Here is a 26,982-nt window from a genome sequence, read left to right on the forward strand (position 1 = left end):
GCATTCTGGGACTTGACACCTTTTCATAGTTTAGTAAAGACATGTGGAAAATCATTTTGGCATAAGCATAAATGTCAGCGATGGACGAGGAGGCAGAGCGGTTCTGCTAATCAGGTGGTTCGATTTATCCAGTATGCATGCCAAAGTGTCCTTGAGCAAGATACTAAAACTCAAATTCCCCCTAATGCATAGATCTAGGTATGAGTCCATGATGGGGTAAAGACATTCAAGCATTAGAATAATGAGCTGTATTGATGTGCACATTTGTGAATGGGTGAATTGGAGAAGTTCTTTGAGTGCTGGTATTATTTATCAAGTGTATTACTTTGAGGGTTTTTGGTCAGATTAAAGTGGAAATATGTATTTATGATATATTCTGAGTGATAACTGGACTATAAATCAGTTTTTATTCTGTAATTGTTAGCTTTAACTTTGCTAATTAGGACCAAGCATGAGAACATCAAGTATATATGTAACTTTACTGTATGGTTTCCATTGGTGGTATTTAACATCCAGAAGTGATGCAAGTGAAAGAGCGTGGGAATATCTTTTACAAGGAATCTGTAGTTCCGAGTATGTTGTCCAGGAAAGAACTGGTTAAAATACGACGCTTCCTACCGATTTGAAATAAAGTCTGAGTATATCCTGTTCAGCAGAGAATAAACCACATTCTCCATTAACCCATTAAACTCTCTTGTTTAGTGCACACTTAAGATGACTGTACAAACTGTTACTGCCAGTTTGCATCTATCATTTCGTTTTGCATTTTATTCTGTTTGATATTTGTTTTAATTTCTTTTCATCTCTGGGGTCATCTGTGGCTCACTTTGTGTCAAATAACATTTTGGAGTTTTTCAGATTTATTTTTACGGTCAACTTCTTCCTGTGATTGTTATTGGTCTTGGGGGAAATCTTCAGTTGTAGCTTTTTTTTTCACTGTTTTGGTTTACTGGTACTTTAGGCTATTCAAATTTACGTTTGCAGTGCATCTTTTGCTCTATTTTGAACATATCACAGAAATAATGAGAATGGAGGAGAAACTTTGCACTGTGTAATGACTGAATTTGCATAGGAAATTAGGAAGACTGGCGTCTTCCAAAAGCCACAGACTGGAGGACGCGGTGACAATCCTGACTGTAAATCTGGAACGACGTCTTCCTCTCTGCTGGCTTCACTTCTAATAACACAACAGAGACAGTTCCTGTGTTTGTAATGACAAACCGTGTGTCCGATATGTCAGAACATTTCAACATCTTTACCTTTTCCATCTAAGATCTGGAGTGAGGGCAGGCGATGGATTACATGTTGGCGATAGCCAAGTTCATGAGAGATGGGATTGAGGGAAAAAGCTGCATTTTGAAATACACAGTATAGTCAAACATCCACATTTGCAGATGGATCTTTAAAGCATGAACAGAATTCAGGACTCACTGGCATTTTGGAGCTGCTGCATCCTCCTGAGCTCGTGCATTGTGTCCTCCAACCCTCTGATCAAGTTGTTGTGAAGAAACAGGATTTGCAGGCAGGTCAGATGACTTAGAGCACCTGTGTGGGAGAGAAAGTTTGAAAAAGTCACGACTACATATGTCTTCTTTTCTAGAACTTTTTCTTCAGGTCCCTACAGCATATCTATATGCACAAATGTGCATGTCGAGGTGAAAAAATTACTTTTAATAATTAAAAATAATTTTAGCATTAATTCCAGCACATTTTAGAGTAAAATGTTTTTTTCACCACTTTATATTCATCTGATTTGTGTAGTAACTTTAAAAAAAAAAAATCAAATAAGTAATCTAAAAATACATAAGTAAGTATATATGAAAGAAAATAAATTGTTAAATGTTAAATCATTAAAAAGATGGGACTGTGTTATAACAGAGGAAACTGTGTATTATTTCAAAATAAAAGTACAAAAGTGTTTGCCACAAATGTGTTGTAGCCTTCCCGAGTATTTCAGGGAGTTTCAGAATTTAGCTTAATAAGGACCTTATATACATGATTTTTTCTTCAAATCAAATCAAATCACTTTTATTGTCACATCACAATAAAAGTGATTTGATTTGATTTGATTTGAAGAAAAAATCTTGTAATTCAGGTGATGCTCTTTCTTAAAAGAAAGACTGCAGCACTTGTTTCAACATATGAAATATGTTGCAAACTGTGAGTAAAAATTGAAAAATATATTATACACATATTTTTTAAAAATCTGCCATTAGACTTTCTTTTGATCCAGTAAAAATCAAGTTTTTTCTGTTTCTTTTTGTTGTTGTTGTTTTGTTTGTCTCTTTTTGCATTCAGGGGAGAATGAGAGGTTAACCTGAGACAGACTTGATGTTGTTATTTTGAAGGTAAAGCTCAGTCAAGCAACAGTTGACGGAACGGCAGCTCAGCTCTCTAATCTGTAAGAATTAGAGAGAAATAAATTGAATCGTCTGTTCCATAATGTATGCAAAAAAAAGAAGAAGCTGTAAGTAGATTACCTGGTTGTTGTTCAGCCACAACGTCCTCAGAAAGTGAAATCTTGATAAATCAGGAACACTGGTGAGTTTTCTGTTTAACACAATACAAACCGTCTAAATAATCTCAGGAAATTTTTCCTCTGTAAGTTAAAGATATACATATATTTTAGAACAGTAAATGCTTTTCTTACTTTGTGGCAAGGCTGAGTTGACAAACATCGCGGTCCCTTCTTATTCCACGCTTCTGGAGATAGTCTTCGATGACCTGTGGGTAGTAGGAAAAGGAAAAAAAGGGGTAAAACTTACATTCATGGCTGTGAAATGGTTGTGAGTGGTGTTGAGGTTAAAGCCGATTCACCTTGCCCACCTCCATCTTCTGCTATATTGCCTGACCAAGGCACACCTGTTGCCAGGATACACCTGTTGAAATCACAACAAACACAAAAGTTGCTCTTCTATTTCAAAAAAATATGTGATTGTGATATGTGATGTTGTTGGTTTTGCTCTCATAGGGCTGTGGGAGATTTTTGCACTTTTTGTTCATTTTTGCACAGGTTAAAGAGTTTATGTTTGTAACATCTGCAGGACAGCCAGAGATCCAGCAGAGGGCAATGCTTCACCAGACCTGAGTGGCAAATTCAGTAGAATTCATTTAGGTTAAAACAGTACATGCAGCAACCTAAATGATTAGTCAGATTTTTCTATTATCGCCAGCTGCATTTCAGCCACTTAGTGCAGTGATTCACATTTAAGTAACAACAGTTTAAGCCTCCATATGTGGAAAGTCATGTTTAAAGTACTTTTTTCCCATTTTCTTTATCTGAAATTTGACTGTTTGTTTTTATTAACGTGCTTGCACGAACTACGTGTGCAACAAGGATGGCTTTTTGACCCCAGATACTACCCTCATGTTTAGTGTCTGTTAGTCATAAGTAGAAACTGTCTCTTATGCTCTCAGACAGTTAACTGTTATTTCATGTGACTGGGCATGAAACGGAGCACTAAAACCCATTTGTGAAACTGACAACGGGAAAATTTGCTAAGTTACTTGTTCTACATTTCTTTCTTTGTCATGGCTCACTCGTCTTCACATTGTTGGAAATAGTTTTACTTGCATAAATGTAAAATCAGGCTACACTGTTACATCTTCAACATTACATAAATATTTTAAATAGAAAATATGTGTATGTAAAGTTTTAATAATTATTTTCATTTACAAATATTTACATTATTATTTTATTTAAGTCCTTCATAGACTTCCATACATAAAACTGAAATTATGGCTCTTGAGGAACTTGTGTTTGGTCACATCTATTGTCAATCTAATCTTAATTGACTTAATCACTTTTGATTAATCAAAGTTCTGATATACTGTAAATAGCCTCAGCTTGTGGTAAATTTGATGGGTGTTCAATCACATTTCATAATCTTCTTTATCAGTTGGAACAGGCTGATTGTAAAGTGGTTGCATAAAAATGAAAACTGTCAGTGGGAAGCATGATGATGACAAGATACCACCCCCCTCTTTTGTTTGTATTATACATACAGAAGCTGACTAGCTTTGTTTACCACAAATGCCTGAAAGGTGAAAACAGCTTCTTATAAATGGTAACTTAAGACAGCTAGCAGCATTTTTAAAACTCACAAATAACAACACATTTATTTTCCTTACACTGGCGTTTTCTACCTTTCCTTTTCACTATAACATTTCGAAAGTGTAAAAAGCAAACTGGCTAAACTCTGTATTGGATTCCACTATTACACCATGAAATCTTGTTGTTCTAAGCACCTCGGAGGACCTGCCAGTGTTCCTCCATAAATTTCGTTTGTCACAATCTCTTTTATCTTTTTGTGTAATCCCAGATTATGATGTTGAAATCTAGGGCTGGATCAGGTGACCCTGAATCCTCCGTTAGTTACACTGCATTAGGCCCAGGCTGCTGGGAGTTCCCATGATGGACTGAGTGCTCACTCAACTCTTTTCATTTCAACATCATTTCATTTAATCATTAGTTATTATTCGTATCTTGCCGTCTTCCATAGTGTGTGTTTTATGCTGTCTTCCCAGCCGGTCATGGCAGATGACTGCCCCTCCCTGAGCCTGGGTCTTCCGGTTGTTTCTTCCTTTTGAAAAGGATTTTTTTTCTTCCCAGTGTCGCCAAGTGCTTGCTAATAATAACAGTGTAAATACCAGACAGGTAAACTCGGGAGAGAACAGCAGTGACTGAGACACCAGCCACGGTTTGTTCAGCTTCTACTGAGAACTTTTCCAAACTGTGTTGCCACATTGACCCTTCCTTCTTGGCTTTGTTCCAGGTGTTGTGCATACCTTTTGTACCCCTCCGGTTGCCCTCGCCTCACCTCTCATTACTGCATACGGGCACTTCCTGGTCATGCACACACTCCTGCTTGTCAATATGCTGTTAACCCGGCCACCTTTCATTTCCCATGAGGGTTGGGGGAAGCGTGTTCCTGCTGCTGAGTTAGAGCGTGTGCAGAGAGGGAGTCGCTCTCACCTCTTTTTTTTTTCTTTTATATGGTGAGGACACAAAAGGTAGAGCCTATCATGTTTACCCTTCGGCATTCACCCACTCCCATAAGAAGCTCAGAGGGGCGTCAAAGTGTAAATAGTCCTCTGAGAAGAGTTGGCCACGTTGTCCTTTATTTTCTCTCGGAAGTAGAGTGAATGAGCCCCCGGTGTTCCTGTTTGAGGAAAAACAAAAGAGAGAGGAAACAATAACAGAAGCTCAGTGTCAAGCTTAATGACAGAAACCAATCACCTGCAGAAGGGATAGAAAGGAATTACATTTATGCAGGTGTGGTACTACACTGCAAAACACCACTTATGAATGAAGCTTCCAATTTAATGTCCATCTCCAAAGTCTATTAATCTGTCTCGAGAATTGTATGTAGTCAGTAGCATTGATCATGTTAGAAAATCCTGAAAGGTGTTGAGCAGGCCAGTCAACGTCTTTCTCACAAACTGGGAAAACCATTTCATTATGAACGTTTCTTTCTCTCCTGCACAACTTTTCACTTTTTTCTTACTTTCCTCCCTTATTTTGTCTTGTTTCTTTCCTTCATTGTTTTCTCCTTTTATCTTTCCCATTTCTATTTTTCCTTACTTTACACACAATTTGTTTTTCTCAAGTCTCTTGATATTCGTTTCATCCTGCTAATGTTGTTTCTATTTGTTTTTCCTTCTTAATTTCCGTTTTATGTTCGTCTTTCTCTTTCCCTTTTGTTTCTGCTTTTCTGCCTTCTTACATTCATTAATTTGCCCATCCTAACCCACTTCTTTCCTAAATTTTTAACAATTCTTATTAATTTTTAAACAAATTTCGAAAATTTTGATTTTTAACATCGTAGTCCATCTGAGTATCTCTTCCATCTCACTCAGCAGAAGTATGACATCCTCAGGCTGTCTCTCCTGAAAAGGGAGACCAGCCCTAAAAAGTGTTTGTGTTATAATAAAAGCAAACAGGTAAGAGATCTTGCATATCAACTTTCATTCACATGAGCAACAATTAGTGCCTGTGCATGACACCGCTTTTCATATCTGTAAGACAAGTCTGGATTGAGTGTTCCCCACAAAAGTAATTAAATCTCTTGTTGTTTTGTACAGCGAACATACAAAGACTCGAGTTAGTCTGGGCACTTGAATCATTAGACGTGTAACTGACAGGAACTGAGGGGTCGGCAGAGGGAGGATACAGCAAATTACCCCCACACAGTATCAGCTTTCATCACTGAATTCAAGGCAAGTCCCAACGTGGAGTATGTCTAATGTGACAAACTGAGCAGGAGGTACAGCTTAACCCGGTGTCTTTAACCGTCAGCCTTGCAGACATTTGCAGTTCATTTTCTAGTATCACTACTGAAGACGAGCACTTTCATCTGCACTTATAATCATCAGGTTTAGACATGAGTGATGCATTTTTTTCCTTTTTTAAAAACACTTTCTGTGATTGGTCTGGAACACAGAAAGTCAGAGAGGTTCGATTTTTCTTTTATTTTGGAGAACATGCTGTAAAATTGTTCATAGTTCAGTCATATTTACCTTTATTTAGAGTCAAAGAACATATTATTATAATTAATCCATTATTTTCATTTCCAGCTCAACTCTATTTTTATTCTTGGACTTCATTAGAGGAGCATGAGTCACCATTCTTATGTAGCTTATACTGAATGTTGGTTCGGTCCTTAAGTTCATGCACAGTTTAAAGCCAGCTGTTTTAGCTCATGTTTTTTTAAGCCCACCGTTCCTTTAAGCCTGCTTTGGCTACTCCTCACAAAAAAGAAGGTTTGAACAGCAGGTGGGTGAGGATGTGTGCCTGAGGTTACCATATAAGGGACATCCACTCTTTGACATGATAAATAGCCAAGAGTATTTTTTAAGGGTAAAACTGAGAGTTTAGAGCAGTTTGAATCTCGAGATTCTGGCTCACAGGGACTCTGCACATACACATACCTCATTATTATGAGGTCCACTTTATAGACTCTACCTTTTATGGACAGAGTATATATTTTTCAGCCGCATGCAGTTTGGATTTGTCTTATGTTTTAAATTTTACTGTAATTTAGAAAATCAAATTCACACGCACATGGATAGATGGATGGATGCCAAATTGTCAATTATACTGACTTTATACTGACTTTGCTTTGCGGACTCCTGCTTCTCTCGTGCCACCATTAAGTTCACAATTGAGGTTGTATGAGTGCCATGAAATAGCATGGAGATGGTGTGATGGTTTGCACTGTTGCCTCACAGCAAGAAGGTTCTGGGTTCAAATCCAGACTGAGCCTTTATGTGTGGAGCCTGGCCAGCCTGTGTTACCTCCAGTTATTTGAACTTCCTCCTTGTATAAAGACATGTAGGTTGAGTAAATCAGTGACCCTAAATTTGCTCTAGGTGTGAATGGTTATCTGTCTCTATGTGAAGGTGGTATAGGCAAGTTTTATTTAAGGCAAGTTTATTTGTATAGCACAATTCAACAACAAGGTGATTCAAAGTGCTTTACAGAGACATTAGAAACAAAAACAAATAAAAAGCATGATTTAAAATTGATTAAAACAAACAAACAAACAAAACAGTATATAAAATCAAAACAGATAAAATCAGAACAGTAGATAAAATCAGTAGTTTTGAAATTTAAGCTTAAGTGCGGATTTGGTGCTTTATTTAAATGCAGCTGAGAACAGGTGAGTCTTCAACCTGGATTTAAATAAACTGAGTGTTTCAGCTGATCTGAGGCTTTCTGGGAGTTTTTTCCAGATATAAGGAGCATAAAAGCTGAATGCAGCTTCTCCGTGTCTGGTTCTGACTCTGGGAACTGATAAAAGACCGGATCCAGATGACCTGAGGGATCTGGAAGGTTCATACTGGGTCAGGAGGTCACTGATGTATTTTGGTCCTAAACCATTCAGAGCTTTATAGACCAGCATCAGAACTTTAAAGTCTAAGTCTGACGGACAGGCAGCACCGTGCAACTTGCCCTATGACAGCTGGGATAGGCTCCAGCTTTCCTGCAACCCCCATTTAATATGCAGAGGCGAACAGATTTAGCACAAACATTTATGTTCTTCCCAGGATGAGCCTAAAACTTTCACTGTAGTACCATGTGATCAGGTCATATTATTAATTTGTCAAATCAGTAATGATGTTTATAAGCTAATATTTACATTGCTATTGTGTTCACTTGTAATCATCACATTTAGGAGTAATTAGCAAATTTGAGGAAATCACAGGCCATCTTTCCATGAACCCAAGAGTCTTTTCATGACTAGATGAGCTGCGCCCTGCTGGCGCAATTGGAATCAACTGGAATCCACCACTTATGTGTCTGTGTTGAAAACACAGATGTTCCTGAACCTCCCATAGCTACTATCAAAACGGTTGCTTTTTCTCTTCTTCCATCCTTATTCAGACCACTTCGTGTAAGGTACTTTATTGTACTTGGTAAGAATCAGCAGGTTTGGCCTGAAGTGAAGTCCCGATGGCTTTAGCAGATATCACTTACGTTGGGAAGAGGCTCTGCACTGAAGAAATCCACCACTTTTCAAAGAGCTTGGGAAAGCCAATATCAGCTGCCATGACCGCAGTAATGGCACCATATTGGGAGCTGAAAGTTGACCTGGAGAAGCAATTACAGTCAAAGTTGGTAAAACAACTCCAAGGTCAGACATGGTGCTCATTTTTTCATGAGGAGGATTGTTGTTAATGAGCCAGCCATCCACAGGGGCCAGCAGGCAGGGGCTGTTAAACTGGGCAGTGTGGTGGCAGAGGTTTTGGTTGGTTCTGGGGAGCCATGAAGCTTCCCAAACACTGTCTGATGAGAAAAGATCTGGAACAACCAATGACCCCAGGAAGCTGTACAGGTGCATTAAGAGTTTCATGAATTATTCCTACATCTTTTTCAGCTGACATAAAAAAAAGCCTCAGAATTTAAGGTATAAGACTTTCACCCAACAAGGACCATTGCTGCTGATTTCTTTCCAGGATGCATTTCAGCCAACATAAGCAATTACTAACAGTACACTATTTATATGTGTTTTAGAACTTATGTAATGATGCTCACACTTAAGCGCATTTAACCAATTTGGGTTTTCACTGCTCTGTTATGTTGTATATCCAGTGCAGGTCTGGAATACTTGAATATTTGTGTTGCTGAGAAATTATTATCTAGTAAATAATATTTAATTAGAGCAAACAGAAATCAGTCATGGTGTTCAGAGTTGAAGTAATCTGGAAAAAAAATGCAACCACTGATTTAGAAACTATAACTGTACGAATAAGCAGCAAATAATTGACTTTGATTGGTCAAAAATGTTTATTTAAATCGATACTTTGTCCTCCTCTTTAGACTTAAAGTGGCCCATACACCTTTTTAAGCACCTTATGCCCCTTCATGCCACTTAAAGGATACACTGATACAAACCAGCTTTGCTTTTTTATAATATCAACAGCAGGAGTCACTTTAAGCTAATCTGTTTATTATGGGAACCCAGTAGCAGCCAGTCTTATTGTATGACACCTCAGTGAAACTATTACTTCAAAACATTGGCACACATTAGAGCCCTTTTTTTTTTTCTTAAGCAGAGGAACAAATCTGATTTAAGAACGTTTTGGAAGTCAGAACCATTCCTGATCTCTGATATAAAAAAAAAAAAAGACTACTCAGCTGCCTTTTCTCGAGAATGGAAAAGTTTTATATGATTTATCTGTTTTGACTTATTCTCTGTATGTAAGATGTATAGCTAAACTATTGCATTCAGCCAACTCAAATTCAGACAAAAAGCTGAAATGGACTTCCAATCTAATCAGCATTTCTTGGCTTTACTGCCCTCCTGTAGCGGATTAAATTAAAGGTTAAGCTCTCTGATATTTGATTTTGGTACGCTGTCTCCAGAGAATATATGCAAACTTGTAATCTTGTTTCCATTCACTTGATTCTGGTATGACAAATGAGATTATGAAGAATTATTCTGAATCATGATGGAATTTCTTTAATGAAATCCCAAAGATAGTTTTATCCACACTGCGCCTGTAATTGCTGTTCTTATTTGGCTGAGTCAGAAATTAGTTTTAATGCCGATAAAGGTCAGAGCTGTGGAAACTTGGGAGCATTATATTTCTGTTTACTGCTGTTTGTTAATTTAGCCCAAACTGCATCTGAATGTTTTAAGTGAACCAGTAAAACCTGTTGATGTGCCAACTGCTCACATAATCCCATCATGCTCATCACCCTTTCTGCATCTAGTATACTGTTTAGCTATCCAAAATAAAAATAAAAAACTGGGCGGGGTTGTCTTACTGGGGTATACTTTTGGCGACCAATCAAAACTTCTCGATGAAACGCACCTGAGAAGCTGCCAAAGCGAGAGGCGGGCGGGCTATATAAAACCCACTGCCCTCACATGTGTCCCCCAGCGTCGGTTCGCTTATAAGAGGCGACTGCTTCTCGTTTCCAACGTTACACTCTCTCCGTCCCCAAACGCAGCCATGCATCTCAGCGCGCACGAGTCTCGCCATTCCCTCTTCTTGTTTTGCATCCTGCTGAGGAGTTGCCAAGCCTTCAAGAACGACGCGACGGAGCTCCTGTTCTCTCACGTGAGCGCCCCGGTGCCGGAGGTCCAAACCAACGTCTCCTTGAACCGTCCACGAACCGGCGGGAGAGGAGCGGGCAGCGCGGCGCACGACAGAAGCGGTGAGTGGAGTGAAGGGACGCATCCTGTTTCAGAGGACCAGAGGATGCTCCTCTGCTTTGGTATTTTTGGAGTTTGCAGTGAAGTTTATTCTGCTTTAAACTTACTTTAGAGAAAAAGGTTCTGCTTTATTGCAGAATGTGTTTTTTTTAATTGCTTATTGTAAATTTCTGATGTTTGGAGATGTTTCGCATGATACTCTATTTCCTACCATGTGTGCCTTTCGCACATTGTAGACTGTTTTTGCATCTTAAGAAGCTTGAACGTTTTTAATTTATCTAGTTATTCTTCTCTCTGAAAAGGTGTTTGCAACTCCAACTAAAACCAGTTTATGAAGATCAGGTTTAAATACATAATGCTTTTTAAACCACAAAGATCAAATGTCTTTTAATCAGGCACTTAATCCCATCCTCACCATACTGTTCCCATTTACACATTCCTACATTCTTAAAAGGGATTATTTTACACTAAATCATCATCACCAGTTTGCAGACATGACTGGAAGCTTATCGGAGTGTCTAGACTGGAAAGACATGGAGCAAATTCAAGGGTGTTATAAAAGGGATAGATGGGCAGTGAATTTGAGCACCCCCCCCTCCCCAGTGATATATTGCTCAGTGTAACACACACCTGATTGGCTGGGGTCCAGACAGGGATGCAAGGCTCTATCAGGCCGAACAGCGGACTGGATGAAAGTGTTCTCCCATACCATTGTGGCGGATTACTAAACAGGGGGAGGGGGTGAAGTGGCAAAAGGGAGGGAGAGATCAGACTGGAGCCTTCCTTCATTCATCAAACACTGTCACTGAGAAGGGAGGGCATTGTATATGGAGTTGTTTCAATGGACTCAAGCTTGGGTTACAGTGACAGAGGGGAGAGCAGTGGGACACTGTTTGTAGCCTACGGGAGAATAATGTTGCTGCAGAAGTAAAGACCCGCTTCCCAGATTTAAAGAAGAGAGTTTTTCTGTTTCACAGTGCTGTAATTACTGAAGTAGAAATGTCAGGGTGCTCCTCTTGTATCGTGTGACTTGCCAGAGGCTGCGAAAGGGCTTATGACTAGTACAATGGGGGTAATCTTCAATCAGAGCAAAAACTAGAGATGCAAAATTGTTCTGCAAGGAAAGCAAAAACTCTAAGTATAGCACTTGATTGGAGCTTTGCAACTGTGAGAATTTTCTGCTTTTATTTTTCACTTTCAAAAGAGTACACAAAGAAATCTGTGAAGTAACTAATAGTCAAATAATTAGTTGCAGCCCAGTTTCTGTCTAGCTGCCTACATATATTTCTTCATATTCTCACACGTCTTTGTTTCTGCCTACAGAGCAAAGTCAAATTGGATGCAGAGAACTGAGGTCCACTAAGTACATCTCTGATGGTCACTGCACCAGCATTAACCCCATCAAGGAGTTGGTGTGTGCAGGCGAGTGTCTCCCAGCTCAGATGCTGGAAAACTGGATTGGCGGAACCCATGGCAGAAGGTTCTGGAATCGACGGAGCAGCAACCAGGACTGGCGGTGCGTCAATGACAAGACCCGTACCCAGCGCATCCAGCTGCAGTGCCAGGATGGCAGCACAAGAACTTACAAGATTACTGTGGTCACCTCCTGCAAGTGCAAGAGGTACTCGAGACAACACAATGAATCCGGAAACAAGTTTGAGGAGTCGGCCCTGTCGCCACCGAGGCTCCTCCACAAACACAAATCTAAGAGCAAGAGAAGGTCGGGGAAGAACAGGCTGAGTGAAAACTGGCACGAGACTGAACCCTGAGAGACACTGAACATGCAGAGTGACTCTAAACCTCAAGAAGTTTTGTCTCAGTGATGTTAAGATACGACATCCAGAGACAGCAGTTGTGGATTATATGTGTGTGACTGGGACTTGATTTATGTGAACTGGTTCCTCACCATGATGAAGAACTCCAAGCAGGACTCTGAGAACTTTTCTTGACATTTTAATCCACATGCTTAAAGCTAATATGACCAGGACTTGTCTGCAGAATGTTCTCCAGCCATGAGCCATGCATAGACTGTCCTCTAGCCCTGTGCATGTGTTCATATAGTCATTTGATATGCAGATGGAGATCTTTAACTAACGAAGCGCCAACACCAGTAAACACTACCCAACATCTTAAAGGAATATTGTGTAAATAGATGTACATATATAAAATTCATGCTTTATAAAGTATGTCCATTTGTATAAAATTTTACCATGTAAGATTTATGATGTAATATATTTTATTTGGCAGCGAACCTGATAAGTGTGGCTTAAGTGCAGTCAGCATGTGGGTGACTCCTCTGGAAAAGCTTTGTCATCAATCAGTCGTGTAAAAATAACATTGTATGAAATAAATATCCTTTTTTTTTTTATCATATGTGTTGTTTCTAGTAGGAATTTGTGGTTTGATGTGTTTCATCTTCAAGAGGGCTCTCACTAAAACTTAAACTCGCACATAAAATGCACCAATAAATTTATATTTTTCAGGTAAGAAAGCTGGATGGATTCAGCACTGGCATATAGCATAATTTCTGCCATAAACACATTTCCACCTATCTGCAGTGTAAATGGTCTTGAAACATCTCAGGAATTAGGACCTCCCAGTCCTGACCAGTGGTCCTGCAGACAGGAGCTGGCAAATATTTCCCATAATTTTTTTTTGGAATTACTTCTTTACTAAAATGGGAAATTAAACACTGTAAAGTTTAAATTATACTAATACAAACAATAAATGAAAGAACAGTAGATGAAACTGATTTAGATGCTTCTGGATTCAATTAAATTGTTTGAGTATTGTTAACATTAGAAAATTACTGGGCTAATTGTGTTAATCAAAAATAAAAATCCCCTGGACTTTTTTGGAAACCAGAAAGACATACGTACAAATGAATGCATAGAATAAAAAGTACATTACAGGTGCACAAATTAAGTATTTCTAAAAGTTCTCACTTTTACATCCTGCGTTTTCCTCTTTAAGGACCACATATTAAAGGGAAAACACTGTTTTCTTACTTTTCTTCAAGTCACATAAACTTCACGAAGTGAAGTTCACAAACTGTCACCTTTAATCCTCTGTTGTGAAGTGTAGTTAACTTTTTAAATCAAAATAAATACTCTACGAGCTGTTGTGAGTTCATAAATTTTACATTTGCAACTTTCAAACGCTTTTATTTTTATTTTGAAGCGTTCACCGGAAGTGTTCGCCATCGATAATTGCCCGCTTCACAGCGGTGGTTCCCTATTTTCCTCCTTTCCATCCACGTTTTCGGTATCTTACCCACCCCGCCCATCAGAAGGGAATGGATAGCTTTGGAAAGTAACCTACAGTGAAACCCCTCACACCCCTATCTGTAAACATATTGAGGTCAGTAATATGAACACGCGGGGTGATAACTGTGAACCGCACAGGCCCGCTCATCCCGGGATTTTCACAAGGTGCGAGGCCGGGAAGAGCGACCACCACTCGGCAGAACGCTGCGTGGACTTCCCTGTATCGGTGGTTCTACCTGCCGGAGGCACCGGAGAAAGAACGGGACTACAGACACCAAAACAGTTCTGCACGTTTCTTGGCAGACCGCTCATAAGCTACACTATTCAGGCTTTCGAGAGGTAGGAAACGTCTACGATAGGAGAGGCGACAAGATTCAATCCCTGTTAGTTATTAGGGAGACACGGAAATAGAAGGAAAAATGCCTCAGCTACTGCCACCATGGCCGGATTAGTGGCTCGGGTGGCCCATGGGCAATATTTAATCGTTGGGCCCCCGCAGTGCACCGTACAGTCAATATCTGATTGCTCATTAATAATCATATTAAAATATATATATAAATACTGAAATTGGGGGGAATACTGGTTTTTAATTCAAAAGAAAACAGCTTTGGTAATTCGAATATTTGCTTTGGCTTCAGCAAATATGGTGGGCATGTTTTCCTATGTTGTGACATTATATGCACAAAAATCAACTGATTGTTGATGATTTCTATTTTCAGTACATTTCCTGGCTTCCATTAGTTATGAAAATAATTTAAAATAGAAAAATAGCTCATTCCCACTCATGCATTTTCAGCCTTTCTACAGCAATCATCCCTATCCTGTTGAAAATGAGCTGTACTGAAAAAATCCAAATCTGGTCACTCGTTTTACGCAGTCCTGTATTTGATGTGCAGATGTGGCATACATGTTATGCTTTGCAGGCGAATGAACCCTAAGATCAGGTGTACTGGTAGGGCTGTGCGATATGACCAAAATCTCATGTCCCGATATAAGACATCTATCGTCCTGATAACGATATAAATCACAAAAATTTAACATTTTCTGTAAATTCTGTGAATTTCGAGCAGCTCGACTTGTGTAAAGTGTTTCCAGCTGGGCATCGTGTACCTGGAGTTGAGTGTTTTAACCGATGCATGAAACGATACATTTTTAGACATAAGTTGCAACAGCAGCCGTTTTCTTTGTGAGTGTTTATTACACAGCGTGCTGCGGGGAAAAGCCTGTTCTAACATTTGAGTCTAAGGTTTTTTTGTTTTTAGCACCTGATGGCTCTTTTTTGCTTCTCATCCATAAACACTCTGCATACTCTTTCACGTGATTCAGTTTATTTTGAAAAGTCTCAACAGGATTTTGAGCTTTATTGTGAAAGGTTTATGTGTAAAATAAACAAGCAGGCACCCAATGGTTTTACCGTTGTTGTTGCTAATGACAACGCATAAAAACAGGTGCTTGTCCGTCAGTAGTGTGGTTATATTAAATATAAGAGAAAGAGAGAACTTTAAGAAATTAATATAGCCACTACAGTGACCATCAAAACCATGAAAAAATATTGACGTAAACAGTTTATTTTGCGACACCACGAAACAAGCAATAGCGTAAAATGAAATGATAGACGTTTTTATATCGTCATCCGATATATATCGTTATATCGAACAGCCCTATGTGCTGGTGCAGTGTGAGGAAAATAATTAGTTGGAAATAAGTTGCATAATATATATATTTTTTTTCCAGTAGATTTTTCTTTGCATGCATATTGGGATCAGCTAAATTTTGCACAACTGGCAGAGGGGGTGAATTGATAACTTTTTCTCTGTCATGCTCCTTCAACTTTTCTAGCATGTTAATTCTACCTTTCTTTTTCAACCTATAACAGTCCGTTAAGCGTTTGTGCCCTTTCACATGCTTTTTCCAATTTGGTGCCTCGTTCTGATATACGGAGCTACTCTGTGTCGTGTTCATTGTTTGACCTCCATTACAACAATACAACGACAGCTGGTTTTTGAAATCTGATGTGTCTCCTCTTAGCTTGTTGTCAGTTTATGTGCCTGTCAGAAAATTAACAAGCAGAAAAGACACAGCCTGTGTGGCCCTCCTCGAGGTTACAGGGAGGCTGCCAGGGGTCAGGGGCTGCCAGTTTGCTGGTAAAAAGTGGCTTATTTGAACCCAGAACTTCTATTTTGTTCATGTTTTTCATGCATTTTACAATCAGCTACAGCTGCAGGCAGTACCTTATTAGCATGGTTTAACATTAAGATCCAAAGCTTTTAATTTTCTATAAAAGATGAGATGATACATTCTAGTTATAAAACAAAGGTGCTGGCTGGCAGATTTTTGAACTAGTGGACATCCACTAGTCCCCACACTTCACTTCTCTATGCTAAGCTAACGGTCTCTTGGGGCTACTTTCCTATTTATGTGTATGTGAATTTAATGTAAACTGTTTGCAAGAGAAACAACTATATTATTTTTTACCCAAATGCATATGTTTTACTAAATAATAAGAATACTTTAAGCTAAAATAAAACTAAAACAAGCATTTTTAGGGTGTTAATTGTCATATAAATATTATACATATTTATATTATGCATGTTTAAGTGGTCAGAAAATGTCATCCAGTGTTTTGGGAACTTTTCAAATCTTTCCTGACTTTTTCCACATTACACAGCCTAAAAAATACTAAATATTTGAATACTTGCAGTCCCAATTCTCCATCTGTGGGCTCAGCTTACAAATCAGGCATTTCTGAGCTGATGTTTCTTTTTTTTTTGCAGTGTGCCATGGATCCAAAGCATTGTGGTTGCTGTTGCCAAAGAAAACATGGACCTGATGACGGACATCATCCAGCGGTTTAAGCACAGAAAGGTTCGTGCGGTGCCAGGAGGCTCGACACGTCACAGGTCGATATGTAATGGAGTCCTGGCTCTGGGTGAGGAGGAGAGGCCAGCAGTGGGCAGACCGAAGGTTGTCATCATACATGATGCTGTTCGGCCTTTTGTGGAGGAGGATTTTCTGTGCAAGATAGCAATGGCTGCCAAGGAACAAGGGGTTAGTTCGATTAAAATGATTAATATTTAAAAGATTAATCACGTATTAGAACCTAACCTGTAATCCACCCAACACGTTGTTACATTTGCTGCTTATTTTGTGTGTTCTTTGTAACAGAGTTTCCATCCTTAGATTGTCTTATTTCCAGCACCTCAAATCTGATCTTTCCTGGAGTAATCTAATCTATTACATGGTCATGTAATCATCCTCTGTGTGTATGTTCCTCTTTTGCTTCTGCCTTGTAATGATTGTTCTTAAAATATCTTCAAACTTTAATATATAAGAAAAGCTGGCTCATAGCCAGTAAAAAAGAGGGAAGACAACATTGTTTGTGATGCCAGTAATACTTTGTTTACAAAAGTAAAAAATAATAAACATGACATCTGAGGAATCAGAGGTAAGTCGTGGCATGGAGGCATAGATAAGTGAAGTGTAAGTGAGGTGGTCTGGGCATCAAAGCGAGAACAACAAATGGAAACCTGGAGGTGTCATTCCGAGGAGGTAAATGGTAAATGGACTGGTTCTTATATAGCGCTTTTCTACTCTGTCCAAGCACTCAAAGCGCTTTATACAGCTAATTCTTTCACCCAATCACACCCATTCACACAAGCACTTCTAAGCATTCATACACATTCACACTCCGATGGATGCATCGGAGAGCAACATGGGGTTAGTATCTTGCCCAAGGATATTTGGCATGCAGACTGGAGCAGCCTGGGATTGAACCACCGACCTTCTGGTTAGCGGCTGATCCGCTCTGCTACCCGAGCTACAGCCACCCCAATGTAGAGCGAGATGACGCTCAGGCTTACTTGAGGTATAATGCAAACCCTGCACAGATCAGTCAGTGGAATGACTCTGTCCACCACCGGGCCTCTGCAGGAGAAAACCTGGCAAAGCATACAGGAAAGGTACTCGGCCTAACTTGACTCGCTTATCTATAGAGCTTGGGAGCACACAGCTCGGCAGACAACAAAACACAGGAAGACTGTAACAATATATACATGAGAGGTAACGAGGGAAGGAGAAACAGATGGGGAACTAAACACAGCTGAAAGCAATCTAGACAACGAGCAGGGGGAAGGTTAAACACAATACAGGAGCTGTACACAAGATACAAACAAACCACTATCAAAATAAAACAGGAAATAAAAAACTAAACATGGAAACAGCAAGGCAGTGGAACACTAAAAGGCAAAAGAAAACACAGAGACAAGACTGGAGGAACAGAATGGAAACAGCAACTGTTAAGAACAGTAAAGTAAATACTAACCCAAACATAGAACCACAAACCTAAACTGCACGTCTTGAATAATCAGCTAAACACAAACAAGAGCCACTGGGAAAGTATAATACATAAAACCAACATATAAACAATGTTATATTTAAAAATAAACACCAGTCAAACATAAATCACGTCAAAAAACAATGACAAAAACAGGATATCTGAAGGTGTTACCGTCAACTAGGAAGGAGTCATTACTTAAAGCTAGTTTCTAAAACCAAACGTCCTCATTTTTCTATTGTGTTTCCATCTTCTCTACCTGTCCTGCCACCACCACTTTTGAGTCTTACACTGCCATCACATTAATAGCAGTGTAAGGTTGGACAGCTCTTTTAAACTCGAGAAACAAATCTCCTCTGTGGTAAAAAACCGTTTCTACCAGCTGTGTCAGATATCTAAAGCAAAGCCATAACTTCCTTTGAAGGACCTTGAAAAGCTCATTCACGCTCTTATCACTTCCAAATTAGACTACTAATTCTCTCTACTCGGGCCTCCCATCTTCCTCTGTTCACCGGCTCCAGTTAGTTCAAAACGCAGCTGTGCGTCTCTTAACTGGTACTAGAAATTATGCCCACATCACACCAGTTTTAGCCAACCTACATTGGCTCCCTGTTGATTATCGTATCAATTTCAAAATTCTTTTGCTTACCTTTAAAATTTTATTTGTATATCCCTAACAAGGCACTTAGATCTTCCAATCAAAAGCTCCTGACGCAACCGAGGTCTCGTCTGAAGTCCAGAGGTGATCGGGCCTTTGCAGTCATAGCTCCCAGACTCTGAAATAACCTCCCTCCTTATATTCGTTCCTCCGAGTCTTTTAAATTGCGTCTTAAAACTTATTATTTTAGTCGGGCTTTTGATTCAAACCATTACCGTTATTTTGTGGCTAGTTTTTGTTTCAAACAATTGTCATATTGTTTCCTGCCCTGCTTTTAACTGTTTCTTTTGTATTCTGTCTTATGCTATTGCTCTGACTGACTGTGAAACACTTTGGTTAACTTTGTTGTGTCATTATGTGCTATAGAAATACATTTTGATTTGATTTGAATAATAGTGGCATCATTAGGACAGATGTCATTAGATGTGAAGGTTAAGTACCACATGACTGTAAACGCATACAAAACAGCAGAGTGTATCTAACACCGATGGCAGGTTGAAGGCAGGATCAGACACCACCGGTGTGTCTGAATACACAATTATTTTCATTACAAACATGTTCTCTGTTGTCGTAAACAACACAGCTAGAAGAAGAACGAATAGTAGTGGCTCTAGCTGAATTTCCCATTAATTGAATTTCCCAATGAATGAGGTGAATTTCCCATTGATTTTCTTCACTGAAACATAAAAACATTTATAAATCTATGAATTTTAAGTCTTAAATGAAAACAACAACAAAAAACAACTGCAAGGTGACTTATGACTTAAAAAAAAGACATATTTATGTTTAACAGTAAAGGAACGACACATCCCATAAGTCATTACAAATCCCAGCGTCCACAACAAACAACTTCCAACCTTCTCAAATGTAATCCTTCCCATTACTGCAATGTTAATATGGTTAATATTAATGTTGTATAATAAAAATTATATATATATATATATATATATATATATATATATATATATATATATATATATATATATATATATATATATATATTGTAAAAGGCAGAATAAAGTCAGAATAAATTAAATAATCTTTATAGTAAGATAAAACACAGATTTCTTTCGGTATCTGGTACATATTCAGGAAACCTCTGAGGAGCTCTCAGGAGCTACTGAGGGAAAGATCTTAATCCTCCTGCAAAAAGAGGAAAAACCACAAAAGCCAGTCGTTCCTCACTCTTGGAAAGCGTAGCGTACCTAAATGAAATTGCAACTTTAGTGCATACTTCATTTTTTCTTGTGCTTTAGCAGAAAACCAGAGAAGGCCAATTAACGCACATGGTGTAAACACATCAGACATCCTGCTGTTTTATTTTTCTGTGAGGAGTACAAGAAAGTTAACCACACACTAAAATACGAGAAGTTTAAGTTCTCCCATCAAAGAAAAACCAAAGTGTTTTTGATTGCACCTTTCACTCGCCCCTTTAAAACCAGATGAATCCATCTTCTCATAAACTGTTTATGAGACCGACAGCTCCATTGCTCCTGGCGGTGGTGTTTATGTCACTGGTAACACGCAGAAAACATTTAGGCCGAAGCCACGGCCTCGTTGATGAAGAAACTCTCAGATTAGGTTCATTATGAGTCATGATTGAAGAACCCAAACTGAGAGAGGTCACACAGGTTATGAAAAAAGCAAGCGCTCCTTTACACAGGTCAAACATTTGTGGTGTTTCTGAGAGTCCATGCGTGCTATGTGACGCGCATTCACAGCGGGCGGTCTGGTCTCCATTATCCTGCCTGTGTCCACGCTCATGATAGAAAGCCCGTCTCCACTAAAACGTAACAGATTAATTTTGATTCTAACAGCGTGTGTAACATGCAGAAACACATGTTTGCTTTCCTTTCATTTGTTTCTTCCACACAGGCTTGCTGAATGCCCACTCCTGGAGTCTGTCTTCAATCTGCCACAGAGAGATGAAAATATTATCTCAGAAGTTGTTATTATTTTAAATATCCAAGGGAGGAAGTGCAGAGTGTGTAGTGCGTACTCTGGCTGTTCTGGTTACGATGGATTTATTGTTACTGTGAAGCTGCCAGCTCATGTGATCAAGGAAATGTTCTGTCCTCGAAATTTTCACTCTTGGCTGAAAAATAATCAGAATTATTTGATGAAAAAATATCTGAAGTGAAGGCCAGTTTACTACTTGTATAGTAATAATTCATGATTCATGTACATGTTTAGTAATATTGTTTTAAAGGTCACACTTTGATCATAAAGGGCAAAAGTTATACTAAAGCGTTGACATTAACTCACTATAGAGTTTTGCTTTGACGTAAGGTAACTGCATGTGATAGAAAAACTCTAATTTTCCTCTTTTAAGTGTTTCTGTCTGTTCCTCTCTCTGTTCTGTAGAACTGTATAGTCACACAGTATTTGGTCAGACTGATTTGTGGCACCATCAGCTCATTGCACACTGCCTTGTGTGAATATTTTTGGTTCCCTTGAGTGTGTCTAATGACTATTAGCACATTCCAACTCTAATCATCGCTTCATAAATATGTGTACATGTGAATGTACTTATTCACGACATTCACCTTAAATATTTGGATTTAATTGTGCCTTACTTATGCGTTTGGAAGCAAATGTGATCCTTGTCTTATTGAGGATTTTAATTTTTCTGTGTATTTTTGCATGAATATGTTGATAGATATGTATCAGTGTTCTCCTCAGTATGCTTTCTTGTAAAAGGCTTTTTGTTTTTTCTCTAGTCTCCCTTCAAAAACTATTAAAAATTGTTAGAAGCATCTGTGATAGTTTTTACAGCAAGCTTTATGGCAGTCAGGTATATATTAGGGGTGCAACGATACTCGTATCGATATTGAAGCTTTCGGTTCAGTACGCATATGTATGAACAATACAAAAATTTTAATTTATTTTATCAACTTTTCTTCTGATGATGCTGTCTGTGTTGAGCGCTCAGTGGATCTGTGTTCGACTACTCCACCTAGGCTGCACTGTCGAGCACAGATCCACTGAGCGCAACACAAGCTAGCAAGACAGAAGCTAAGCAACATGGCAAATTGAACCTCCCCCACCCTCATTTAGATCTGGTCTTTGGCACTATTTTGGTCTTCATGTGAAGCATGACCCTGAAGGTAAGCGTGTCATGGACAAAAGTAAAACAGTATGTCGGATATGCCACGCAATGCTCAATTACATGGGTGGGAACTAGTGCGTTAGCGCAGTTAGCATGTTGACGCCGTCCAGCACCACGCACGGGGCAATCCGCGGTAGCTCATTAACGGAGTGTTGTGGCGTTAACGTTATTTCAGAGTAACGCTGACAGCACTAGTGCGAACACAATGAATATGACTGCACATTTACGCGGACATCATCCTAGTGACAGTGACAAGTGGAAGCAGACAAAAACAACAAGCACGCATGCTACAAACTTTACCCGAGTCATTTAGACAGCCGTTAGCACATGATTCTCCTTATGGGGACCTGATATGTTTAATATGCTGCTGAGAATATAGCCCAGAAGAAGCGTATAGTATAGATTTTATTTTGGAAAGAGCCATTTCTCTGTAATAAACTCTCTTTTCCAAAGATGAGTGATTTCTCGATCAGATAGATTTATTTTTTATTACTTTGTTGTTTCAGCAACATTAAATTTAAAAACTGTACTTTTGAGTTAAAATATATATTTATAATTTTAATAAATGACAAATTAAAAAGGCATGAACATTTTTTTGTATCGAAAAAATATCGAACCGTGACACCAAAGTACCGAACCGAACCGTGAATTTTGTCTATCGTTGCACCCCTAGTATATATGTATGCAGAAATGTTCCATACATATGCATGCTAACTGTGAAATTACATTCCAGAGCTCAAGATAACACTGCTTTTATAGCAGTGGTTCTTAACCTTTTTGGAGGTACCGAACCCCACCAGTTTCATATGCGCATTCACTGAACCCCTCTTTAGTGAAAAATAAAATAAGATTTTTTTCAAATTCAAGACATACATATGTTTTTTACTGGTGCACAAAATGAGCTCTGCCGAACCCCTTAGTCCGACTCGCCGAACCCCTAGGGTTTGATCGAACTCAGGTTAAGAACCACTGTTTTATAGCATGAAATTATTTCATGTTCTTTTGAAGATAGTTTGGGACTGACTTCATTGTTTACAGAGCTTTTCTTGTTCTCTTTTTTCTCTTAGAAATTCTGTCCTTGTGAACGATTGAGCACAAATACGTTAACCTAAATGCTTTGACTTTTGTCTAAACAGGCAGCGGGAGCTATCCGACCTCTTGTTTCCACAGTGATCGCCACCACATCCGAGGGCTACCTAGACCACTCTTTGGAGAGAGCCAAGTACAGAGCCAGCGAGATGCCTCAAGGATTTACATATGATGTCATCTCTCAGGCCTATCAGAGGGTAGGACCTATACTCTGATGTATCTTTAACAAACAAATGGGCTGTTTGAGGCATCTTGTTTCAGGTCTTTCTGGTTTGATGCAGTTATATGCACGATAAAAAGAAACCTGACATTCTGTATTTAGCTAAGATTTCAGTTTACAAAAAGAAAAAAACGAAATACTTGACTGTCAAGTCTTGCTGTAAACACAGGTCTGTGTGCGACCATTTCTGTAACACCCACTTCACACATTGATTGGTCAAGTGTGGGAGGTGGAAAAACAAGCTGGATATGAGCTTTTCTTTTTCTTGTAGTTTGTTTTGTAATTCCTTTCAGGACAGATCGTCTGTAACTGTGTGCCTTTTTCACCATATTTGGCGCTTTTCTGTGAAGGCTGGCTCCTCACCCCACTTTCAAAGGTGACTGAGGGTACACATTAGTTTAAATATTGATGTTTAACCACAGTTTATCTCTTTCACTTTTGGTCTTTGTTTTTCCACCTTGTACTTCATACACAATGTTCACATTTTGGACAGAGAAGAAATATGGTTTGAAAGAGTGAAAGAAGCCATCTATGTCCACTGTGAACCGCCTCTGTGGTTTATGGCACCAACTGTCTGCCATCTATAATCCAGTTTTGAGATCCCTTCCCAGACCCCTTAATGTCCACTCACATCCTGGGCCTGTTGACCTTAGGAAATTACATGATAGGGTGGGGCTAGACTTCACAATGGGTTCACCCGAAACCCTGGTTGATTGTGATCTTCAGACCTTGGCTTGTGTGTGGTAGAGGATCAATAGGGGATCCATGACCCTCTTGGGGGACACTCCCATAGGGCTTAAAATCTGGGACTCTCCACCAATTGCTCTTAGAGCTGAAGACGCTTCTTGGATGAGAGGTGAAACGTCTTCAAGAAATCTAAAGAAGTCCAGACACTTTTCTTTCCAAGGTCCTTAGACTGTTTTGCTAAAGATTAATTTTAGCTGTTAGTACAATGGTATTTTCAACCAGAGAAAATATTACTTGATGCCACACAATTGTCGCAACTTTATAAATAACAATAGAAATTTCCTTAGCCCAACCTCATTGATTTTCCAGTGGGTTCCCCTACCTTTTAAGAAACTTCCTTTTGATTTGCTGCTGCATGTAAATAGAAAGTAGTGGTCCTTCTCTGCTCGCAGTCGAAGCTTGTTGCCTGAGATGACTATATTAGGGATATCTGCTGTCATTGACATCATACATAACGCAGTGTAGAAAAACAGGCTGAGCTTATTATCTAAAACTTGAATGAAAGAAAAGACAAAACAAAATAGGTCAACTTCAAAATTGGCAAAAATTTCTCTTAGGACTTGAAAAGTAATCCAAAATATACAATTAAAAGTAAATTTTTGTATAAATTACATGGATGACTGGTGATTTATGGCCAGTCATCCATGTCATCCAAAGGGCTTTATGACATAAAGCCCTTTGGATGACAAAGGGCTTTATGATTCCCATACATCATAACAGACCCTTATAGTCCTTCATGGTTCAGCTGATATGCCAGAACCTGCAGGGTTTCACTCTGAAGAGCTTGTGGCATGGGTGCTATCACTTTCTCTTGGCCTCATCTGCATCTAGGAAAGAAATCACACACGATTATATTCTGCCACAGTGCAGAAGATTAGTTTGTGGAACAAAAGTGAACAAAGGCTAAGTTGGAAAAATGGTAACATAGGACTGAAATTACACGGAACGTCTAGGTGGATTCAGATGAATGTTCTCGCATGTATAGGGTGTTTTACAATGTGTACCTGAAAAATGGAAAGAATTATACGCTGACGTAAACTGTAAATGCGTTAATTGTTCTCTGAAAGCAGAAGTTTATTGCTAAAACGTAGTGGGCCAACGAAATGTGAAACTTAAGTCGATGAAGTTGACCTTATTTATTTTTCAGACGCTCCCAGTTTGCTATTTCAACCTTTACTTCATTAGAGGGTTCTTCCGATAGTCACTTTTTTCAAGGGCACGGCAAACTTTGAGCTAAGACGTTAAGTATGCCTTAAATTGGAGCGCCGTGTGTCTGCAGTTATTTTTACTCCTGGCACACATGGATCTTCAGATTGCTCTGAGAGGCCTGTTGGCTTTGGCCTTCTCAGAAAATGAGCTCACTTTTCTGCAGTATTTTCAAGGCACACTGGAGAAGGAGGTCGAGTAAGATTGCGTCCCCCTCGCCTCCTTTTCAATCTTTTCAAAAGAAGGGAAAGTGTAAGGTGTCTGTCAGGTTAAGACTCTAGGACATGCACATGAAAAATCTCTAGAGCTGCTCATTTGTAGCTTGACATCTATTGAAAGCAGAAGAACTCAGGGCTGAAAAGACAAAAGGGAGGACACTTTATCCAGTCCCCAGCAAGAGCCTTTGTACCAGGAGAAAATGCTAAAGGTTAAATTACCACAAAACCAAGAGCATATTTCTTCTGTAATTTCTCTCTGCAGTTCCATGGTCCCAGATATAAAAGACTCCCCTCTCTTTTATAGCTTGATAAAATATTACCCTGCTATAATCTCAGGTAGCCTGAATTTGTCTTTGTAGTAGAGAAAACCTCATCGCCTCAATCCAAACTTGCATGTGATCTTCAGAAACGGAGCCAGCAAAGCACAAATAAAATATTCATTGTTAAAATGAACTCTAATGAGTTTAGACACAGAGTAACAAGGACATAAAAACACTAGAACATGAGTCTAATTGCTCTAATCAGCATAGTTTCCAGCAACAGGCAGCAAAAAAAGCTCATATAAACCCATTGCACTCTACCTGCTTTGACCCAAACAGCAAGCAGACACAGTTCGTGAAGAATTTAGCAGCTAAATATGGAAGTTTTTTCCTTGGAGTTGATATTGTTATTCAGTGCTGTTTAATGTTGGTTCGTATCTGCTGGATGTGTTCTTAAGCAACTCTATGCTATAACCCAAGGTCTTTTTTGCCTAATTAAAGCTAAACTTTTTATTTTTTAATCTGAAATAATAAAAACGAAGTAAAACAGTACTGTATTCTTAAGATAGCTAATTAAAATTAAATGTATGTATAGACAATGACTTTAGTTTTAGTCTCGGTCAATTTGGTCAAAACAAGAAAACCATCCTGAGGAGGCTTTAGTGATTATCTTTATTGCAACTGTGACCTTTACATTACTGTGAGTCGGTCATTTTTAATCTAATCCATGTTTTCAGACACTTAAATTGTGCCCCTGAAAACTACACTGCATGGACAAAATTACAGGGGCACACCTATTAATCTCTGAATTCAGGTCTTTTCAGTCCCATTGCTGCAGGTGTATACATTCAGTCACCTAGCCATGCAGTCTGGAGGAACAGCAACTGCGTGTGTCTATAAAACCTGCAGATAGTCAGATTAACAGTAACAGTATTTTGTCTCTTATCTGCCATTCTGCAATTCATCTCATGTAAACAATAACGTGGCGCACAGCGTGACGTGAAAAAAGGCACATACCTTTGACGTTGCGTGACGAAGTCTGTATTCCTCGTCCACACGTAAACGCAAAAAAGGAGTTTTAAAAAATCTCAGTTTTCAGTGATTCGAAACACCATTTACGTGTGAACGAAACGTCGTTTACTTGTGGACGAAAGACCCAAACGCACAGAAACAGCTGCGTTTTTAAAAATATCCATGTGGGTGTGGACGTAT

General features: G+C 39.0%; 3 protein-coding genes across 7 annotated transcripts in view; 2 read left to right on the top strand and 1 right to left on the bottom strand.

Annotated features, from left to right (window-relative positions):
* Window positions 1-1,036: 1,036 nt before the first annotated feature.
* On the bottom strand, window positions 1,037-2,865 carry lrrc72 (leucine rich repeat containing 72). The gene is made up of 7 exons (XM_006791821.2): window positions 2,818-2,865; window positions 2,651-2,724; window positions 2,481-2,550; window positions 2,318-2,399; window positions 1,432-1,545; window positions 1,260-1,349; window positions 1,037-1,177 (listed from the first exon to the last, which is right to left on the bottom strand). Exons 1-7 carry the CDS (start codon window positions 2,830-2,832, stop codon window positions 1,077-1,079), a joined length of 546 nt encoding a protein of 181 aa, XP_006791884.2. The 5' UTR covers window positions 2,833-2,865; the 3' UTR covers window positions 1,037-1,076.
* Window positions 2,866-10,400: 7,535 nt separating this feature from the next.
* sostdc1a (sclerostin domain containing 1a) lies at window positions 10,401-13,033 on the top strand. The gene is made up of 2 exons (XM_006791823.3): window positions 10,401-10,666; window positions 11,988-13,033. The coding sequence occupies exons 1-2, from the start codon at window positions 10,462-10,464 to the stop codon at window positions 12,431-12,433; spliced, it is 651 nt and encodes a 216-aa protein (XP_006791886.2). The 5' UTR covers window positions 10,401-10,461; the 3' UTR covers window positions 12,434-13,033.
* An 829-nt stretch (window positions 13,034-13,862) lies between these two features.
* crppa (CDP-L-ribitol pyrophosphorylase A) overlaps window positions 13,863-26,982 on the top strand; it is a 52,238-nt gene continuing 39,118 nt past the window's right edge. For all 5 annotated transcript variants that reach the window (XM_006791824.3, XM_006791826.3, XM_006791825.3 and 2 more), the window contains exons 1-3: window positions 13,863-14,269; window positions 16,705-16,978; window positions 23,167-23,316. In XM_006791824.3, coding sequence (XP_006791887.1) covers window positions 14,034-14,269; window positions 16,705-16,978; window positions 23,167-23,316 — 660 coding nt within the window. In that variant the 5' untranslated portion in view covers window positions 13,863-14,033. The remainder of the gene's footprint in view (window positions 14,270-16,704; window positions 16,979-23,166; window positions 23,317-26,982) is intronic.

The sequence above is a fragment of the Neolamprologus brichardi genome, chromosome 11, assembly GCF_056152115.1.
Source record: "Neolamprologus brichardi isolate AB-2024 chromosome 11, ASM5615211v1, whole genome shotgun sequence".
NCBI lineage: Eukaryota > Metazoa > Chordata > Actinopteri > Cichliformes > Cichlidae > Neolamprologus > Neolamprologus brichardi.